Source organism: Muscardinus avellanarius, assembly GCF_963383645.1.
Source record: "Muscardinus avellanarius genome assembly, chromosome: 2".
In the NCBI taxonomy this organism is placed as follows: domain Eukaryota; kingdom Metazoa; phylum Chordata; class Mammalia; order Rodentia; family Gliridae; genus Muscardinus; species Muscardinus avellanarius.
Genome location: NC_137787.1, coordinates 133,092,309 through 133,113,196, shown reverse-complemented (window position 1 = coordinate 133,113,196; position 20,888 = coordinate 133,092,309). Strand labels below are relative to the sequence as shown.

General features: G+C 32.3%; 1 protein-coding gene across 5 annotated transcripts in view; it reads right to left on the bottom strand.

Annotated features, from left to right (window-relative positions):
- NBEA (neurobeachin) overlaps positions 1-20,888 on the bottom strand; it is a gene marked incomplete at both ends in the record, with an annotated part of 621,684 nt that overhangs the window by 374,604 nt on the left and 226,192 nt on the right. For all 5 annotated transcript variants that reach the window (XM_080719963.1, XM_080719960.1, XM_080719962.1 and 2 more), the window contains 2 exons: positions 15,261-15,387; positions 17,602-17,756. In XM_080719963.1, coding sequence (XP_080576089.1) covers positions 15,261-15,387; positions 17,602-17,756 — 282 coding nt within the window. The remainder of the gene's footprint in view (positions 1-15,260; positions 15,388-17,601; positions 17,757-20,888) is intronic.

The following is a 20,888-nucleotide window of genomic DNA, read 5'->3' as shown; positions in this document are numbered from 1 at the left end:
TTTATTTATTTATTTATTTATTTATTTATTTATTTATTTATTTATTTATTTATTTATTTATTTGAAACAGTGTCTCCCTAGGTTTCTGTAGGTCTAATTTGTTAAGGCTGACCGTGAACCTCTGATCCTCCTGTCTCCTATCCCTGCCACTCAAGTACCAAGATTACAATCATGTGCCACTGATCCTGGTATTTTCACCCTGTACTTCAAAGGTTTCTTAACAGTTCTGAGATTTCAGAACTGCAAAAATACTATATCAGAGACTTCAATTATTCTACATAACTGATTATTATATGTATATAAATAGAAATTAATGATAAATTACTTTGACTTCAGGATAACAGATAAAAACATTCTTGGTTAGTAAATACCTATAATTGATCTTTTGCTAACATTTTCATTTTTCATATAAAATTTAATACAATATTAAATGTTTTTAATGTTCTGGGGAATTTATTCAGGGTGCATTCTACCTCTGAGTTCTCTTCCCAACCCTATTTAATTTTTTTTATTTTGAAACAAGGTCATACTAAATTGCTGAGGGCCTTGTTAATTTGCTGGGGCTGGCCTCAAGGCTCCGATCCTCTTGTCTCAGTATCACAAATAGTGTGGATTACAGGCATGTGTCACCATGCCTGGCTGTTATTTTTATATATAATTCTGTAATGGTGATTTAAATTTTCTAAAAGGGAGAACAATATAATATTTATATAGCAAGAAATCAGAGTTTAAATTATAGAAAATCATTAACAACTAATACCTCTAGACTTTTCTACTAATTAACAACAAAATATTTTAAGTGTATAAGTTTCATTATCACTTTTTACAGTGAAGAAATAGTTTGTTGTTTTGACTAATAATTACCTATTCTCCAATGTATTTCAAAGGAGAGTAAATACTGTGAAAAAATATGTGATCTTCCTTCTTATGCAATTTAATTCATCAAAATAAACAACAGAGATATAAACTTAAGCTTAAACACCCTCCTTTATCATCTGGCAAAAATAGAATAACACCCCCCTTAAAAAATTCACAAAAGTCATAGAGTGCCTATATTTTTATTTCTATTTCCTTCTCAGAGAAACAATGTAAAACCCCTTTTTCCAATTCTATGGCATATATGAGAAAGTGACCTGTTAACATGTAACAAAAACTTTAAACCATGTTTCTATGGGAGAAAACCACAGCTAACATACTATGAAAATATGTAGAATTTCTCTCTAAAATAAAAAATAAATGTATAGCAGCAAAATAAAAAACAAAGTACTCTTTAACAAGTTATTTTGTAAGAAATAATTAGTACATTTATTTTAGAGAAAACATTAAATAATAAATTTTCAGTTCTTTTAAACTTTCATTTATTTAAAAACATTCATACAGTCTAAGATACTTTGTACAGAGAAATAATGCAAAGGTGCACTAGTTGGGAATTTTCCCTAACATCTTTGGGTGCATTTTATAATTGCAGCATAGCACCTCATGCCTTACTATTTGGGAAGTTCTTGGCCCCCATGTGGAATTTGCAGGTCTGGGCTGGCACACTCAGAGCTTATGCCTCTTATTCCCCCCTCCCTCTCTATTCCTTATCCTTTCAGTCACACTAACTGTGCTCACGATATTTGACTGGTGACTATTTTGTCTTTGACTATTTTTTGTAATAGCAAGGGTAAACTCTTTCAAGATAGAGCATTACTGATTTCCATGAAGAAATTTCTCTCAGCACTTGAGAAATTTATCAGCCACTCTAACAAAATTACTAACTGTAGAAAACACAACATTCAAAGGAAGTAAAAATGTTTCAGATGAAATTCTATAGCTCTTATGCCAGGATTAAAACAATATGACTTAAAAGACAGAACTTATTAGTATGGTTGAAAAAGAATTGTGTATTGACTTTTATCTGTAGTAAGAAAGTGTCATGCATAATTAAAGAAACTTATATGAATAAAAATATAATTTATGAGAGAAAATAATGTTTGAAAACCCACACATAAAATTATAAAATTTTACCAATTACAAAGTTTGGCCTCAAGAAACTTCCAAGATCTTACTGATTTTAAATACATGAATAGTGCAAAGAGAAAGATTTGTTTCCTGTTGTCTAAATTAATCTATTTGTAAACATAGTTCATAAAAAGTGTTGATTTTTTAATGCTGTTTTAGAATCCTACAAAAACTGTAATTCTATTCACATTAAGGATACTTTATACATTATGAATTCTACTTGAATTAACTCCATTATATTTGCACAATTATATAAAATTACAAACTTTTTACTTACTTTTATTTTAAATTTTCTATTCTAGGTCTTTAGCACATCATAGATATAATAAACAATAATTTGATTCAGAAATGTTAATTTCTTAAAACATACATAAATGGGTAGTTATAATAAAAATATAGAATAAAAGTAATGATCAAATATAAATAGACATAAATATACAGCTTTTATAGAAAAGATGATTATATTAGTGAATTCCATGGTAAATTTCCAACTAATCAAATAATTACATGTAAGTTAGGAAATTCAAGTATAGGTAAATAAAATTATTTTGGTAAAAAATTCATAGATGAAAAGACAAGATTAGAAGAGTTTAATGATAGAAAAACTATATAAAGCTAAATTCTTAATCAACTACATACTATGACCAGTGATTGACAGCTACTGATCTTAAACCTTCTGTCTGGTTTTACTAAATTTCTGATATGATATAATTTAACATACAAGATACCGAATGAGTAAAGGCATTCTAAATCTCAGAATCTGTGACATAATGGCCTACTCACAGTTTTTTAAATTATACATTTCTAACATTACCTCCATTAAGCAAAACATGATGTTGAAATAAAATGCCTGCTTATCTTATTTCCTCATGATCTCATAAATTTAAAGCTGACTTTTTCTCTTCATTCCCTCTAAACAGACTCACACATATTTTTAACTGCCTGATATACACATTAAGAAAGTAAATGAAATTATACAAGATTAAGAAATTGAAACTTAACAGAATTCTTTCATATAAAAGAAGTTTACTTGTTTATACAGCACACTAAATCCCAAATAAACATTCTTTAATAATAATAATAAATTTTGGGATATCTTCAGATTCTTAGAAAAACTTTTTGGAGATTGTTAATTGCCTATGTTCTAGAGAGAAAACAAATAAAAGAACATGGAAATGCAACAATCTCTCCTTCCCAGTCAACTAATGAAATAAAATACCACAAAATTTAACTACAGTGAAATAAAAAATACAAAGTTAAGAATAGAAGTTATTTAACTAGACCAAATCACAAAACTAGTAATATAAAGGGTCAAGGCAATTTTAAATAGATGATACAAGGATTAAAATTTCTGACTAAATAAAAATATTACCAAAGAAAATCTAATATAATAGAAACGTTAGTGTCTCATTGAGATTTTCCTTTAAGACAGAAACTTTGATTCCCTGGAAAGTTCTGAGGAGGATATAGAGTCATGGCTCAAGTTGAAACCCTCCCACAAAGGGAGTTGCTTCACTCAAGGGGAGACTCTTTCTTGAGTAGTTTGCATTCAAATCCTGATCAATGAAAAATAAAAAAATAAAATAAAATACAATAATAGTAAAAATAAAATAATACCCAGCTCCCTTACCTCAACTAAGGACATCCATCTCTGGAGGCCATTCCACTTTCAGAGCTTACCCATGTAATGTCCTTGACCTCTCTTAAAATTGTTCCACATTTCCTTCAGACCAATCTCCTTCATTGCTCTACAGGTGGTGTTACCAAAACCATTCCCCAGTAAACCACTCATATGCAATGATTATTCTAAGAATGTGTTTCCTGGAGTAGCAGTTACAGAGTGGTTGTTAATAGAGTATACGGTTTTCACGATATTTTTTAAAATTACTAATTAAGAATTTGAACTTTTAAAAAGAAATAAATGGCGTCTTCACTTAAAGCTAAAGAGTCATTCCCTCAGTAATCACAAGAAAATGCCAGATGATCTATAGACTCATAACTGTTATGACTCATATGAAAGTCAGTGTTGTCAGGCAATGAAGTAGCCTGGAAATTCAAAATTTCAGGAAAGATAGGAATCTCCAAGAAGGCATGGGATGCAACAGCTTGCTCAGCTGCGGCAGAGCACAGGAACCAGGGCACTGAGGACCATATAAGCCAGGAAGAAGATTCCAGCTCAAAATTTTAAAAAACTTCTCAAGTTGAAATGTGAGCTAATATGAAAGAATAAAATTATCAGAGTTGCAGACAAAAGGGAAGTTTGTTATAACTGCCAATTTTTTCTACACTCATCTCACCAGTACTGCTGAGGAGGACAGGAGGCAGTGGGAGGGACTGAAGAACTTCTTCCATTGCTGAGAGGAGGAGAAGTACTACAGCAGGAAAAAGTAAAAAGCACGTCCTATCCCCTCTATAAAGCAGAATTAAAGTCTTAAGAACCTGCAAGGAAGCCAGCAAACCCTTTCACTTTCATGGCATAAGAGAAGGCCCAGGTGAAGGAAAAACAAAAACAAAACAAAACAAAATAAAACAAAGAGAAAAATTCCCTGTATCCTGGAGAGGGGCAGGAAAACATCATGAGTCCTGATATTTAGAGGCCCCTAATTACTTGGAACTAGGCAGAGCCACTGGAAACACCCAACTTTCAAGAGCTATGGAAACATGTGACTAACACTGAGCCTGAACCAAACAACTGGGAAGAACACCATGTCCCTGAACAGTGAGCCTGTGAGCAGCTGAAAGCAGCTGACAGCAGCCTACTCCTACAAAAGGGTATGGTGTGGTGATCTCTCTGAAGTACAGGATCAAAATCCTAAAGGTAAGGGGGGACCACAAATACTGACTAGTACTCTCTCAGAAACTGGTACCTAACTAAATAAAAAGCAAAGGTAGAAAAATATAAAGCCCATGATGCACTATGAGTAATAAACAAATAAGAATACACAAACCCGGCTTAACCAGGCTAGAATAACTCAACCCCAACCCCAGCATAAGTATAGATAGGCCCAGTTTAAAAAGCAGAAAACTCTGGCTGGAGTCAGAGAAGTATGACAAAACAGGAAGGCAGGAAAGCTATATAAGAAGGAAAAATCAGAGCAATGCCAAGTATAAGAGGAATGTGGCAAAACATGGCAAAACCTCTGGTACCTTCAAGGCATTATTAAGAGGAAAAATCATAGTACTGACTGTTCAAATAAGAACAGAAAATTACCAAATAAATAACCCAATGACATACCACAAAGCTATCGAAAAACAGGAAGAGTCTAACCCCAAACAAAGCCAGTAGAAGGTAAGTAATTATTAAAATCAAAACAGAAATCAATGAGGTAGAAAATTTAAAAAAATCAACAAAACCAAGAGCTGGTTTCTCAAAAATAAATAAATAAATAAATAAATAAATAAATAAATAAATAAGATAAACCACTAGCCAACCTAACCAAAAGAAAGAGAGAATCAATCCAAATTACTAAAATAAGAGATGAAAAAGGAAATATCACCAACAGCATGAAAAGCCAGAGGATTATCAGAAACTACTTTAAAAAAGTATACTCCAACAAAATAGAAAATATAGAAGAAATTGACAAAATTCTAAATAGACAAAAACTTCCTATATTGAGTCAAGAATATATTGAAAATTTAAACTGACCAATAGCAATAAAAAAGATTATAACAGCAATAAAGAGCTTATCAAACAAAAGCCCAGGACCAGATGGTTTTGCAAATGAATTTTATTAAACCTTTATAGAAGAGCAAATCCTAATACTCCTCAATCTATTCCATGAAACAGAAAGAAATGGGACCCTCCCAAATACATTCTATGAAGCCAACATCACATTAATACCTAAACCAAATAAAGGCAGCTCATGAAAAGAAAATTATAGGTTTATATCACTGACAAACTTAGACACAAAACTGCTAAACAAAATACTAGCAACACCCATTCAAAACAAAATAAAAAAATCATATACCATGACCAAGGTGGGTTCATCCCAGGGAAGCAAAGATGATTTAACAAAAAACAATCCATGTAATTCACCACATAAACAGATCCAAAGACAAAAATCACATGACTTCAATAGATGCTGAAAAAGCATTCAATAAAATCCAACATTCATTCATTATAACAGCACTGCAATGAATTGGAATGGAAGAACTATACCTCAATATCAGAAAGTCAACAACAATAGGCCCACAGCCTACATCATATTAAGCAGGGAAAAACTGTGAGCATTCCTCCTAAAAACAGGAACTAGACAAGGATGTCCATTATCACCACTGCCTTTCAATATTTGTAGATGGCATGATAATATACTTAGAAGACCCAAGAAACTCAACCAAAAGGCTTATAGAACTGAACAACATATTCAGCAAAGTGTCTGGATACAAAAATCAATCTTAAAAAAAAAAAAAAACAGATGCTTTCCTGTATGTCAACCATAAATCCACTGAAAAAGAAATCCAGAAAACACTTCCACTCAGGATATCCAATGAAAAAAAATAAAATACTTAGGAATAAACCTAAACCAAGGAAGTAAAAGACCTCTACATGAAAAACTATACCACATTAAAAAAAAATTGAAGACCTTAGGAAATGGAAAGATCTTCCATGTTCTTGGGTAGGCAGAATAAATATAGTCAAGATGGTCATTCTTTAAAAAGTGATCTACAGATTCAATGCAATATACATTCAATAAAGAAGATCATTCCTCACAGATATAGAAAAATCAGTCTTTAAATTCATTTGGAACAACAAAACATCCAGAACAGTCAAAGTAGTTCTCAACAACAAAAATCATGCAGGAGGCATAAAAATATCTAACTTCAAACTATACTACAAAGCCATAGTAATAAAAACAGCATGGTATTGGTACAAAAATAGACACATAGAATAATGGAAGAGAAGACTCAGAAACAAATCCATACACTTACAGTCAATTACTTTTGACAAAGAAGCAAAGAGCATACACTAGATAAAGGCCTCTTACACCAATGGTGTTGGCAAAACTGGTTAACCATATGTAGAAAAATTGAAATAAACCCCATATTTTCATCCTGAACAAGAGTCCATTCAAGATGGATCAAACACTTGGAAATCAAACCAAAAACCTTGTAGCTCCTTGAAAAGGGCATAGGTCCAACACTTCAACACACAGACACAAGTAAAAACTTTCTCAACAAGACCACAAAGGCACAAGAAATTAAAGGAGGATCAATACATGTGATTTCATTAAACTGAAAAGCTTTTGCGCAGCAAAGGAAACAACCAAGAACTTCAGCAGAGAGCTGACAGAATGGGAGAAAATTTTTGCCAACTACTTCTCCAATAGAAGATTGATATCTAGAATATACAGAGAACTTAAGAAAATATGGGCAAGGGGACTAAATAGACACATCACAAAAGAAGAAACTCAAGTGGCCAATAAATATATAAAAATTTCAATATCTTTAGCAGTCAGAGAGATGCAAATCAAAACTACCCTGAGATTTCACCTAACTCCAAGTAGAATCTTGGCAATCATTCAAAACACAAACAACAAAAAATGCTGGTGAGAATGTGGAGAAGTGGGAACTCTAATACATTGTTGGTGGGACTGTAAAATAGTGCAACCACTTTGGAAAACAGTATATAGAATATGAACAAACCTACCTTATGATCCAGCAATACCACTTCTGGGTACCTACCCAAAAGAATGGAAACTATGCATGTTTATCTATGTTTATAGCTACACAACTTACAATTGCCAACTATGGAATCAGCCAAGATGTCCATCAACAGATGAATAGATTACAAAAATATGGAATATGTACACAATAAAATTTTACTCAGCCATAAAGTAGAACAAAATTACATCATTTGTGGGGAAATGGATGGAACTGGAGAACCTTATGCTAAGTGAGATTAACCAGTCACATAAAGTATAAAATCAGATGCTATCTGTAATATGTGGTAGCTAAGGAGAATATAGGTCATAGGAGGAACTCTAGACAAAAAGGAGAAACCAACCTTGGATCAGCAAATAGGTGACCTAACTGAGTTAGATGGAAGGGGGAAGAGGGAAATTTTATAATGTACATGATGTATATTCACAAACATATCAAAGTCGATCAGAAAGTCAAACACAAGAAGAAGAAAGGGGTAAGGGATTGGAGTGGGAATTAGAGAAGGAACTGAGTAATACATGCAGGTATGCCTCTGCCATCTGGTACCCCATTGAGATCTATGACTACAATGCACCAATAAAAAGAAATAAAGACTGTGGCACAGTGATGCTGGTTCTGAAGGTGGAGTCATGTACAAAAAAAAAAAAAAAAGAAAGAAAGAAAGAAAGAAAGTTCTAAGAGCTGAGGGCAGCCTTAGATGGACATCAGGAAAGGAGAAAGCTCCTTCAGCTAGATGGAACCAGATTCTTCAAACAACCCAATGAGCCCAAAGCAAGTTTTATTCAGTCTCCAACATGGGACAAAGCCCTGCTAATATCCAGATTTGGGCCCAATATTAGCTGTGTTGAACTTTTAGACCAAGAACTGTGAGATAATTAATAAATGGATGTTGCTCTAAGCTGCTGAATTTCTGTGAGTTTGTTACAATACCCTGTGTGATAATGAGTGAGAATTTTCCAAAGACAATAAAAATTATAAAAGTAGAGATGCAAGAAAGCCAGAAAACATCAAACGTTTTAATAAATAACTAGCCTAGATGTATTTAATTAAGCTATAAAATCTCACAACAGAGAGGATGTTTGAAGAAAAAAGATAATAAAGACACATTAATTTAAGAGGAACAAAGATGAGAATAACATTCCTTTTAGAACAATGCAAGACAAAAGACATGGAATTAACTTGATTTCAAACCCACTTCTAAAAGGTATAAACATACCTTTCTCTATATAGCCAAAATACTCCTTCAGAAATGAAGGTAAAATAAAGACATTTTCAGATAACAAAACTTGAGAGAATTCATGAAGATGACATACAATCATTTTTAAAAGAAGTTCTGCAAATGTAAGGAATATGATACCTATTCAAGAACTGATTTACACAAACAAAGAGTTCTGGAAATGATAAATGAAAGCAAATATAAGTTCTTTTTCTACAGACAACATCTGGCCATATTGTCAGGGCTGGTCTTAAACTTTAGGACTAAAGCAATCCAACTGCTCCAACTTCCCCAGCAGCAAGCATGGGTCACTGTGGCCAATTAAAATTAATTTATTTTAATACTTCTAAGGAATTATTAATAGTTCACTGACTAATAGTTCATTGACTGTACAGAGGGTAAAAAAAAGTATTGTTTCTTACTAAGACATGTAAAATAAGAGGTATAATATTATGCTTTGGATATAGAATGTCCCCTGTAAGAATTACGTTCTGACAATGCAAAAAACTTTTCAGAGGTAAAATAATTAAATAATGAAGTCTCTAATCTCATTAATGGATGAATCCATTGGTGAGTTAGTGAGTTTATTGGGTGGTAAGGTAGAAAGATAGGGTAAAGCTGGAGGGGGTAGGTCAGTGGAGTTTTGGCTCTCTCCCCTTGTTTTATCTATTGCCTGCTACCATACCCTGAGCTTCATAGAATTGACTCTGCCTAGCAGGTACTGAAAACCTCCAGAACTGTGAGTAATTATTTCTTCCTCTAAGTTGTAGTGGTTAGGTATTTTAGGGCCACAGCAATGGGAACATAATTCTTACTGAAAAAGATAGTATTAAAACAAAGTATGAAAAAAGAGATGTTTTTGTTCTGCTTTGGTTTTTGTCCAGCACTTTTAGCTGTTCACAGAGGATAATCTCTTCTTAAAGATGAAAATCCAAATTAGTATGAATGTTTAATGCCTTAGTTTAGAAAATAATTTATTTCGGTTAAATTATGTTAGCTCCTCCTGATATTTTATTATAGCATGAAAAACTTAATATTCTTATAAATTACAAGTTGTAACAGATTTAGTCAAGTATAGTTAAAATGCAAACATCTCATCCAACTAACGCTTTCCAGTTCCTAATATGGCTTTTTTTTTGTGAAAGGTTTTTTGTTTTGTTGTGTTGTGTTTTGGTGGTACTGGGGTTCCTGGAAGCCCTTCTACCTCCGAGCTACACTCCCAGACCTATTTTTACATTTTTATTTGGAAACAGGGTCTCCTAAGCCAGCACGCACAGCTGGCTTCGAACCTGCGCGATCCTCCTGTCTCTGCCTCCCAAGTGTGGGAATTACAAGCGTGTGACACCATGCCCGGCTAGTGAAAGGTTTTAATAGCAATTCTTTTTCTTTTCTATTGTTGAACTTGTCTATATTTTTATAGTTAAAACGGGTTTTCTTTAAAAATACTAGCAATGGATTCTAATTTTTTTAAATATCAATTTTAAAAATCTGTATTTTCGCTGGCCCAGTCCTGTAATCCCAGTACTTGGAAGCTGAGACAAGAGGATTACAGGTTTGTGGCTAGCCTCAGCAATTTTGTGAGACCGTTTCAAACAAACTTTTTTATTTTGGTGGTACTGGGGTTTTGGGAAACCCTTCTACCTCAGGGCTACACTTCCAGACCTATTTTTATACTTTTTTATTTGGAACCTTTTTCTTCTTAACACTTTTAAGTAAATCTAATGTAAAACACAGAATGAAAAAAAATTGGAATCAATATATCTCACAAAGAACATACGTGTATAATAAACAAACAGTAATTATATCTCAATAAAATAATTTTTTAAAATAGCAAATATTTCAATGAAAGCTGGGTGTGGTGGTACACGCTTGTAATCCCCGCACTTGAAAGGTGGAGACAGGAGGATTGTGCAGGTTCAAAGCCTGCCTCGCTGGCTTAAGAGACCCCGTTTCAAAATAAAAATATAAAAATAGGTCTGGGAGTATAGCCCGGAGGTAGTAGCATTTCCAGGAACCCCAATACAACCAAAAGGAAAAAAAAAAAAGATTTCAATGACCCATAAACACAAGGAAACAATATTCACCATGACAAATCTTTAGAAAATGGAAACTTAAATCAAATGAGATAACTACCTAGTCATTATAAGTTTTTAAATTAAAAAGAGCAAAATATCAAGTATTGACAAGAAACTTCCACAAATTGCTGACAGCACTATAAAATGACACACCTACTCTGCAAATCAGATCAGTATTTTACCATAAATTTAAAGATACACATACTATTCAACCAGCAATTTTATTTTTAGTTGTTTACTCAACAGAAGCAAAAACATGTCCATGCCAAGACTTATATATATTCAAGTGTCCATAAAATTACTGTAACTGTTACAAACTGAAAAAAATTCAGTGCCTATCAACAGGTAAATAGATAAATAAAACCATGGGATAGCTATAATATGAACTAACACTCTGCACTAAAAAGTAATGGAATGCTCATAAAAAAAAAGACATGAATGAATCACAAAAATCATTAAGCTAAATAAAAGAAGGACAGACACAAAATCTATACTGTGTGATTGCGTTTATGTGAGATCCTTGAAAAACAAATCTAGTTACCATGTTAAAAAGAAGATATGCCAACCATATAAGCATTAAAGTACTCAGTCTCAAACTATATAAAGAACTTTTCCTAACTAATAAGAATATTACCCAATTATCAAAAAGAAATTAGACAGACATTTCAATAAATAACCAATTACAAAAGAAGATAACCAAACACACACTTAAAAAATATTCAACCTCATTAGTCATCAGGAAAATGAAAAATAAAATTACAATGGAATGTCACCATGCTTACACAAAAATGACTAAAATAATTCCTATAATTCCAAAATCTTAAAATAGCCAGACAATTTGAGTCCTAACAAGGATGTGAAGCAATTGGAATTTTCATATTCTGCTGTTGAGTTATCAAATTTGAATAAGCACTTTGGAAAGTCATTTGGCATTATCCAGTAAAACTGCAAATACACAAAAATTATGAAACAGCAACTCCACTCTAAGTTATTAACTCAACTAACATGGTATGTATCCACATAATAATGCACCCACAATAATTACTTAATGCATTATTATCTATACAGCAATATTATTTGTAATATCTAAAAATGCCCCAATACTACTCAAACTATTTCACGAAATAGAAAAAACCAGTACTCTCCCAAATACATTCTATACACACTAATACCCAAACTGAATAAAGACAGTTCAAGGAAGGAAAACTACAGGCCTATATCTCAGATGAACTTGGATGCAAAACTATTAAACAAAATACTAGCAACACGCATTCAAAACCGCATCAAGAAAATCATACACCATGACCAGGTAGGGTTCATCCCAGGGATGCAAGGCTGGTTAAATATATGAAAATCAATCCATGTAATTCATCATATAAACAGAATCAAAGGCAAAAATCACATTGATCATCTCAATAGACGCTGAAAAAGCATTTGATAAAATTCAACATCCATTTATGATAAAAAACACTGCAGAGAATTGGAATAGAAAGAACATATCTCAACATTATTAAGGCAATCTACAATAAGCTCACTGCCAACATCATATTAAATGGGGAAAAACTTCAAAAATTCCCCCTAAAAACTGGAATGAGACAAGGATGTCCATTATCACCACTTCTCTTCACTCTTCAATATAGTACTAGAGAGCAACTCTAGCCAGAGAAATAAGGCATGAAAAGGAAATCAAAGGAGTACAAATAGGAAAAGAAGAACTCAAGCTTTCACTATTTGCAGATGACATGATACTATATTTAGAAAACCCAACAAACTCAACCAAAAGGCTTATAGAACTGATCAACAAATTCAGCAAATTATCTGGATACAAAATCAATCCTAAAAAATTAGCTTTCCTGTACACCAACCATAAATCCACTGAAAAAGAAATTCAGAAAACACTTCCACTCAGGATCTCCAATAAAAAAATAAAATACCTAGGAATAAACTTGACCAAGGAGGTAAAAGATCTCTACAAAGAAAATTATAAAACACTGAAAAAGGAAATCGAAGATCTTAGAGGATGGAAGGACCTTCCATGTTCATGGATTGGCAGAATAAATATCATTAAAATGGCCATCCTCCCAAAAGTGATCTACAGATTTAACGCAATGCCCATTAAACTACCAAGATCATTCCTCACAGACATAGAAAAATCAGTCCTTAAATTTATCTGGAATAACAAAAAGCCCAGAATAGCCAAGGTAGTTCTCAGCAACAAAAACAATGCAGGAGGAATCACAATACATGACTTTAAACTATACTACAAAGCCACTGTAATAAAAACAGCATGGTACTGGCAAAAGAACAGATATATAGACCAATGGAGCAGAATAGAAGACCCAGGAAAAAGTCCACACACTTTCAGCCAATTGATTTTTGACAAAGGGGCCAAAAACATACACTGGAAAAAAGATAGCCTCTTCAACAAATGGTGTTGGCAAAACTGGTTAACCATATGCAGAAAATTGGATGTTAATCCCACTTTTTCACCCTGTACAAAAGTCAACTCATGATGGATCAAAGACTTGGAAATTAAACCAGAGACCTTGAAGCTACTTGAAGAGGGCATAGGTCCAACACTGCAACACATAGGCACAGATAAACATTTCCTCAACAAGATCCCAAAGGCACAACAAATTAAAAGGAGAATCAATACATGGGATTGCATGAAACTGAAGAGCTTCTGTTCAGCAAAGGAAACTATCAAGAACCTCAATCGAGAGCCAACAGAAGGGGAGAAGATTTTTGCCACCTACACCACCGATAGAGGACTAATATCTAGAATATACACAGAACTCAAGAAACTCAACACTAAGAAAACAAAGCATCCAATAACAAAATGGGCTAATGAACTAAATAGACACTTCACAAAAGAAGAAATTCAAATGGCTAATAAATGCATGAAAAAATGCTCAACCTCACTGGCAATCAGAGAGATGCAAATCAAAACTACCCTGAGATTTCACCTAACTCAAACTAGAATGGCAATCATTCAAAACACAAACAACAACAGATGCTGGTGAGGATGTGGAGAAGTGGGAACTCTAAGACATTGTTGGTGGGATTGCAAATTAGTGCAACCACTTTGGAAAAGAGTATAGAGAATCCTCAGAAGAATGGGAACAAATCTACCATTTGATCCAGCAATACCACTTCTGGGTATCTACCCAAAAGATAGGAAGCCAAACTACTAAACTAATGCATGTGTATCTATGTTCACAGCTGCACAATTCACCATAGCCAAACTATGGAACCAGGCAAGATGTCCATCAACAGATGAATGGATTACAAAACTGTGGGATATGTACACAATGGAAATTTACTCAGCCATCAAAAAAAAAAAAAAAAAAACTCAATTACATCATTTTCAGGGAAATGGATGGAACTGGAGGACATTATGCTAAGTGAGATTAGTAAGTCACAAAAAATAAGAAATCAGATGCTTTCCCTAGTTATGTGAGAGTTAGGGAGAAATGGGTCATAGGAGGAACTCTTGAAAAAGGAAATCCTATAGAGGCGCAAATAAGACAATCTAAAGGAGGAGAAAGGAGGGGGGAAGAGGAAAATCTCTAAAACACACAATGTATTAAACATATCGAAGTCAATCACTAAGCCAAGCAAGGGAAGGAGGGACGGAGAGGGAATGGGGTGGGAATTGGGTAGGGATTAAACCAGCAATGTGTACATGTTTGTACACACAAGTTTTTTTTTTATCCCAATATGATGTTTGAATATAATGCACCAATAAAAAAATTTTAAAGGAAAAAAATAATATCTAAAATTGGAAAATTCTAAATGCCTATCAATGTTAAGATGAATTGGGAAACTAGAGTGTACATACACAAAAGGAGGAGAAATGGAGTGAAAATTAACCAACTATTGGAATACACAATATGGATGAATCTTGTGAACACAATGGTGAAAATAAAAGCCAGAGACAAAGAAATAACCATATACTTAATATGTATACTTACATACATTCTGAAATAAAATAACACTGATGTTTAAAAGCTAGCCCATGGGTGTATTCATTTCGAGTCACCCCCATGCCATTTTGGCATGGGGTTTTATTTCTATTTTCTGTATTTCTATCTTTCTAATAAACTTCTTTAAATCTTCAAAAAATATATAAGCTAGTCCAAATATCATAATTATGAAATATAATTATAAAATATATAATATATATAAATATGTAATTAACCTACACTCCCAGGAATTCTTATTGTATATATGTTTTTATTGTTTACTGCTCTCAATGTGGTTTTTTTTTAAGGAAGGAGAAAAAAAACATGTAGAAGACATACCTCATATTTTCAGCTGAATCTTCTGGCATTGGAGCAACAGTCTGTACAGCTGGTAGATTTTTACTGGTAGCACCATTCACAAAACTAGAAGAAGAAGAAGTGGAGGAGGACCCTGAATCCACGGCACCTGTTCCCAAAATAATAATTTTTAGTCTTAAATATTAGCTCTTTAACAAAATAATTTTATCTTTTAATATCAATTATGAAAAATTACTCATCTGAATTTCAAAACAGAATTCTACAAAAGCCAACTGGCCACTAGTTACTAAGTAGTTTTGCTAATAAGTTCATTATAAATTTAAATAACAGCTATGGCATTTAAATTCAGTTGATTGACTTATGTTACTCTAACAATACATATTACAAATGATGTATAAATAAAAGACATCAACAAATGAAAAAAAGATTCTAGATAAAATAAAACTGATAAAACAATGCAATTTAAATGTGAAAATTCTTTAATGCTGTGTTGAAATATTTTTAGTTTTCATTATCTGAGACATATTTTACAATGAACTGTCTGAGCATAAATTTTTGGTTCTATAGCATCAAATGTTCATTTTGATAAGATGATCACCTAAGTACATTTATAATGAATATAATTGTACCTGATTTTTAAATAATGAGTTCTCCTCAATGATATGAAGATGCCATTTTAGAAGAGATTTTTCTATAATATGACGAATGAGTATATTAAATAGCTATGGAGTTGAGGGACATCTAGTGTTCCTAAATATTATCATATCTTATACTAATTCCCATAAAACTGAGTTTCTTACTGGAATTTCCACTATAACATTTATACAGCTTCTATAAATCCCAACATCTTAACTGGACAGTATACACAGTTTAGATGATGGTTTATAATTTTTTCATAACAATAGTCTAAGAAGTTTATTGCTTAATTTTATTTATCATTATAATATTAAATATTTCATATTATCACTAGACTTTTTGCTACCATATGTTCTATATCTATTATTAATTCTTAAAATATAAATTAAAGGAAAACATCATGACTTGTCTCATACAAAGAGGTGATTTAATTTTTTCATTTACCTAAGTCTTAAGAAAAATAAGGACTTTATTCAAGAAAAAACACTAGTTGTAGTTTTTTTTTTCTATGACACTGGAATATTTTAAAACCTTAATACTTTTGGATATATATTTTGGTAAAAATAATAGTTTATTGCTATTTCTAGAAAACTAAATGAGTATAAGAAATAATATTATAATAGTGGAAAGACATTACTGTCTTCAGATAAGCCAAATATAAATATTTATTTATAATATAAATAAACCAAAGATATATATTATTTAGCACAATGCCATTAATAATGTTGATTTGCTAATATATACATATTTGTTTAACAGAGTACATTCTACTTACTACAACCCCATAAACGTGCTGTTCATGGTATGTCAGACTCAGGTGGTATGATAAACAAGTAGATACAGAAAGCACAAAGAAGAGCTACGAAATTAATAAAAATGGGAAGAATCTAAGTAATGATAATAAATGGAAAAGTTCAAGGCTATACAGTTTGGAGAAGAGAAGACTAGTATAGTCAGGGAAGAAAAGTCAGGGATCATCTTGCGTTGTATAAATACCTAAAATGGAATCACAAAGATTTGGGTAAGGATTTATTTAGCTAATAATCAACAGGAACATAGGAACATTTCTGGAAATTTACAAAAAAAAATATTTTAGGCAGGCTTTTAAAATTTATAGTGATTTGAAATTTTTGGTTCTTAGAATCATTAGGAAATTATTGGACAATGAATTGGATGCAATTTTACCTAGGAATATAAATTAATTTAATGTCAATCAATGGCTATTAGTCACACTAATTTTTATCAAGTTGAGGATCTTGCATATCATCAAGGTTCTTGGGGGAGCTCTGCCTTCCCTAGGGGATTTGGCAAAGAATAAATATTTGGATTCAATAAGTAAATGTTACCAAATCCATGTTCTTTCACTAACATTTTTAGTATGTCTTAATAATCTTGATATAATTTACTAATTTTTACATATTAAACTTTAGTGTTCAAATTATGTTTCACTTTTGCTCCCCAAATATTATTGATTTCACTCTGAAAGAAGACCATGCTTTGAGAAAACTCAAAACAAAAACCAATATTGTCCCCTAAAACAGCCACTAAAAACTGCATCTTAGAACTAGAGACATGTTCTGAAAAGTTATAAGGCATAATCTTCTTACAATTATTTTAAATGATCAGGGTATTTATTTTAACTTCTAAGATCAAATAAGAAAAAAAATGAAAGTATAGAAACAGAAAGAAAAAGATGAGGTATCACAAAAATATATAAGGACAATACCTGTTGTATTAATCATACTTTTTGGTGTAGCTCCAGTAGCAGCAAATATATTAGAGGTACTGCCTGTTGGCAGCCCACTTCCTGCAGTGGTGGCTCCCACGGTGGTAACAGCTAAACTGCCTGGAGGTGGCTTCTTTACTGGCACCACAACACTCCTGCAGAGAAAGAAAGAAAAAAAAAATGACAACATGAGGTTTAGGATGATTTCTATTCCTGCTTTGTAAAGCAGATACATACAGTCCATGCTCAATTTCACTCCCTTTTTTCCTCTCTCCTGTCCATCTTCCCTTCATCCTTCTCCTTTTTCTCTTGCCTCCCTACCCCTCTTCTCTTTTCTTTTACTCATGATCGCAATTTCATCAGCAAAAATGATATGAACAATAAGGAAATATTTTAAAGTGTATTGTTTAATAAACTTCATTTGAAAATCATTAATGTAGAATTTGGAGTTTGCAAATATTTCTTAAAATGGCAAATGTATTAAAATCATGAATCAATGCGTATTTGGGAACATGGGCTAAAGAGCAGATTTTGTATATGCACATATAATTTTTGACAAAATATTCATGGGATGTTCATTTTATCCATATCATAGTCTCCATGTGTAAAATACTCATAAAATAAAATAATAAAGAAATATTTGACAGCCACATTCTAAAGTTTGCTCATGGTAAACCTGAAAGTTAAAGTAGAATAATAAATAACATCTAAGGACACAGATTTTTTATTTTTCTGAAAAACTTGAGTTGTTTTACATAGTGGGAATATTATAATAAAAAGAGAACTGAGATGATATAATAGATTTTTAGGCAGAAATCTATTTATATTTTGAGCTATGACTTTTTGAATATAGTAGTTAAATATTTTCCCCATTATTTCAATGGTATTTTTTAGATAAAGTTCATAAAAATTTCTGAAACTTGATAGTAAAATTAAATAATAAAAAGGGATGTTAGTCAATTAAAATATAAATAAAAACTATTTTCCATATATAAATATCTCTGTCTTTAAAGTGAAGTTTCCATTTCCCTCAACTTAGAGCACCATAAACTTTATTTCACAAATTATCTCCCAAGCATTACTTAGTTGTCATTGGATTTATTTACCTATAAATATATTTATGAGATGGTTTAAGCTTAAATGTAATGCTTGAAATCTGGTAACTAATAGTACAAAAATATCCAAACTATGACTTTTTCAAAAATCTGTATTTTATTTTTACCTGTAACTGATTTTCCATAATAATCAGATAATTTGATAATAAGAAAATATCTAATTATATCAATGGTCCATTCTCAAATGAGTCTATGGCCTACTGCTTAAGCCTCCTTAATACCACCATTTTTCAAAGAAACAATTTTGTTAATTTCCTCGGCAATTGTTTCAAAACAATCTAAATTTATAAAGATTATTGTTCTTAATTTTACTCAATTCTTTTTTTTTTGTGGTCCTCCAGGGGCATTCTACCTCCAAGCTACACCCCAGCCCTATTTTTTTTATTATTTTAAAACAGGATCTCACTGAGTTGTAAAGGGCCGAAGTAGTAGCTGAGGATGTCTGCCAACTGCAATCCTCCTGTCTCAGCTTCCCAAATGCGGGCATTACAAGCGTGTGCCACCACGCCTGGCTCAATTCTTAATTTGAAAAAATACCATTAGTAAAATGATAACACATTTTTTCTGCCTCTCTCAAAAATTCCTATGTATAAAATAAAGAATGGAAAAAACTATTATTAAAGCTTTCGAATAGATCATTATTGATAAAACCCCTATATAACAGACTATCAGTCATATCCAGTATACAAGATATGAGAAATAGTTATAATATGAAAAATATACTTAAACAATAAAGCATCCGAATTATAATGATTGGTGGTAAAATCTCCAGACTTTTCACTAATAAACTCAGTAGAGTTTGGCAGTTCAGCAGGGCATCCAAATATAGTAGCACAGTAAGTAGCTGAAATTCTAGTATCCTACAGACCTAAGTTACAATTCTACCTCTAACAATAACTAGCTGTGTAGTATTGAACACGTAAAACTCTCTGAACTCCATTTTATATTCTTTTAAAATTAGATTCCTAATGGTATGTACTGCATAAGACTCTTAGCAAGTTAAAAGAAGATGTGCATATAAATCACTTGGCATGAATACTCTAAGTGGTTGTTGTTATTATTATTGTTGTTGTTTTTGCTGCTGCTGCTATGGCTCCCAAAGTACTAATGTAGTCTGGTTTGTATTAACAACAGTATCAGATAGAAAGAAGCAATAATCCTAGAATACTTTTACTGTCATTACATCTAATAAACAAAAACCCTATGAATAGTGTTAGATGACATATTTCAAGAAGAATGACAAACAGCATGTGTCCATAAGGGAACAGTTAGGATGACAGTATAGAAGAAAAACAAGTCAGTGAGGAAAGACTGAAAGGACTGAGCAGGTATAAAGAAAGAGGGAGGAAGAGCAGAGCAACTTTTAAGATCTGAAGGGATTCAAGAAGTTCCCGGACTTATTTAGCTTACCACCTTCCTTGTGTGCCTGTATGTCTCTACCATTCCATACCTCATAAAAATGTGTAATTACAGTGCGCCAACACATTAAAAAATTACTCAGTGCCCCCTGGAAATCTACTCTCTTTCAGTGAAGGATGAAGTGACAACTTTGCTTTCTTTAGTGTTTCTCTATTTCTTCCAATGCTGCTCCCTCCACATAGGATGGTACTTTGAAAACCTAGGAAATGTCCATGCATCGCAAAATACCAAATTAGGACCAATAGGAAGTCTTCAGTAATATTAATAAACTCCATTTTCTCAACATTGATATGTTCGAAGGCTAAAATGATCATGTGATAAAAGTCTGACGAAGAAAGGTGAGAAGGTGGATTTGACTGGTTTCTCATTTTTTTTCTGAAACTTAAGCTTGTTGAATTTGTGAGGACAATATCCCTGTGATTACTACAACCAAATTGTGTATCTAAAACCAGAAATATATACATTCTTGTCCTCAGTGTAATTTTTTCATCAGTATTGCCCATTCCTTAACATCTAAATATGTTATTTTTCCTTAGAAATCTATTTCACCAATAATTTTAAAGAAAATTTAGTAACTTATGTTGATAATTATCTTTCAGAATGTTTTAGTATTTTCAACTACTTATATCTGAACATAGGAATGTTAAACTCTTAGAAAATCTATTTGTTATTCACTATTTCCCACTGATTAACTATCCATCTACAGCAAAAGTCTTACCAAGAAGTCTAAGTATCCATTGTTAATTCACAATG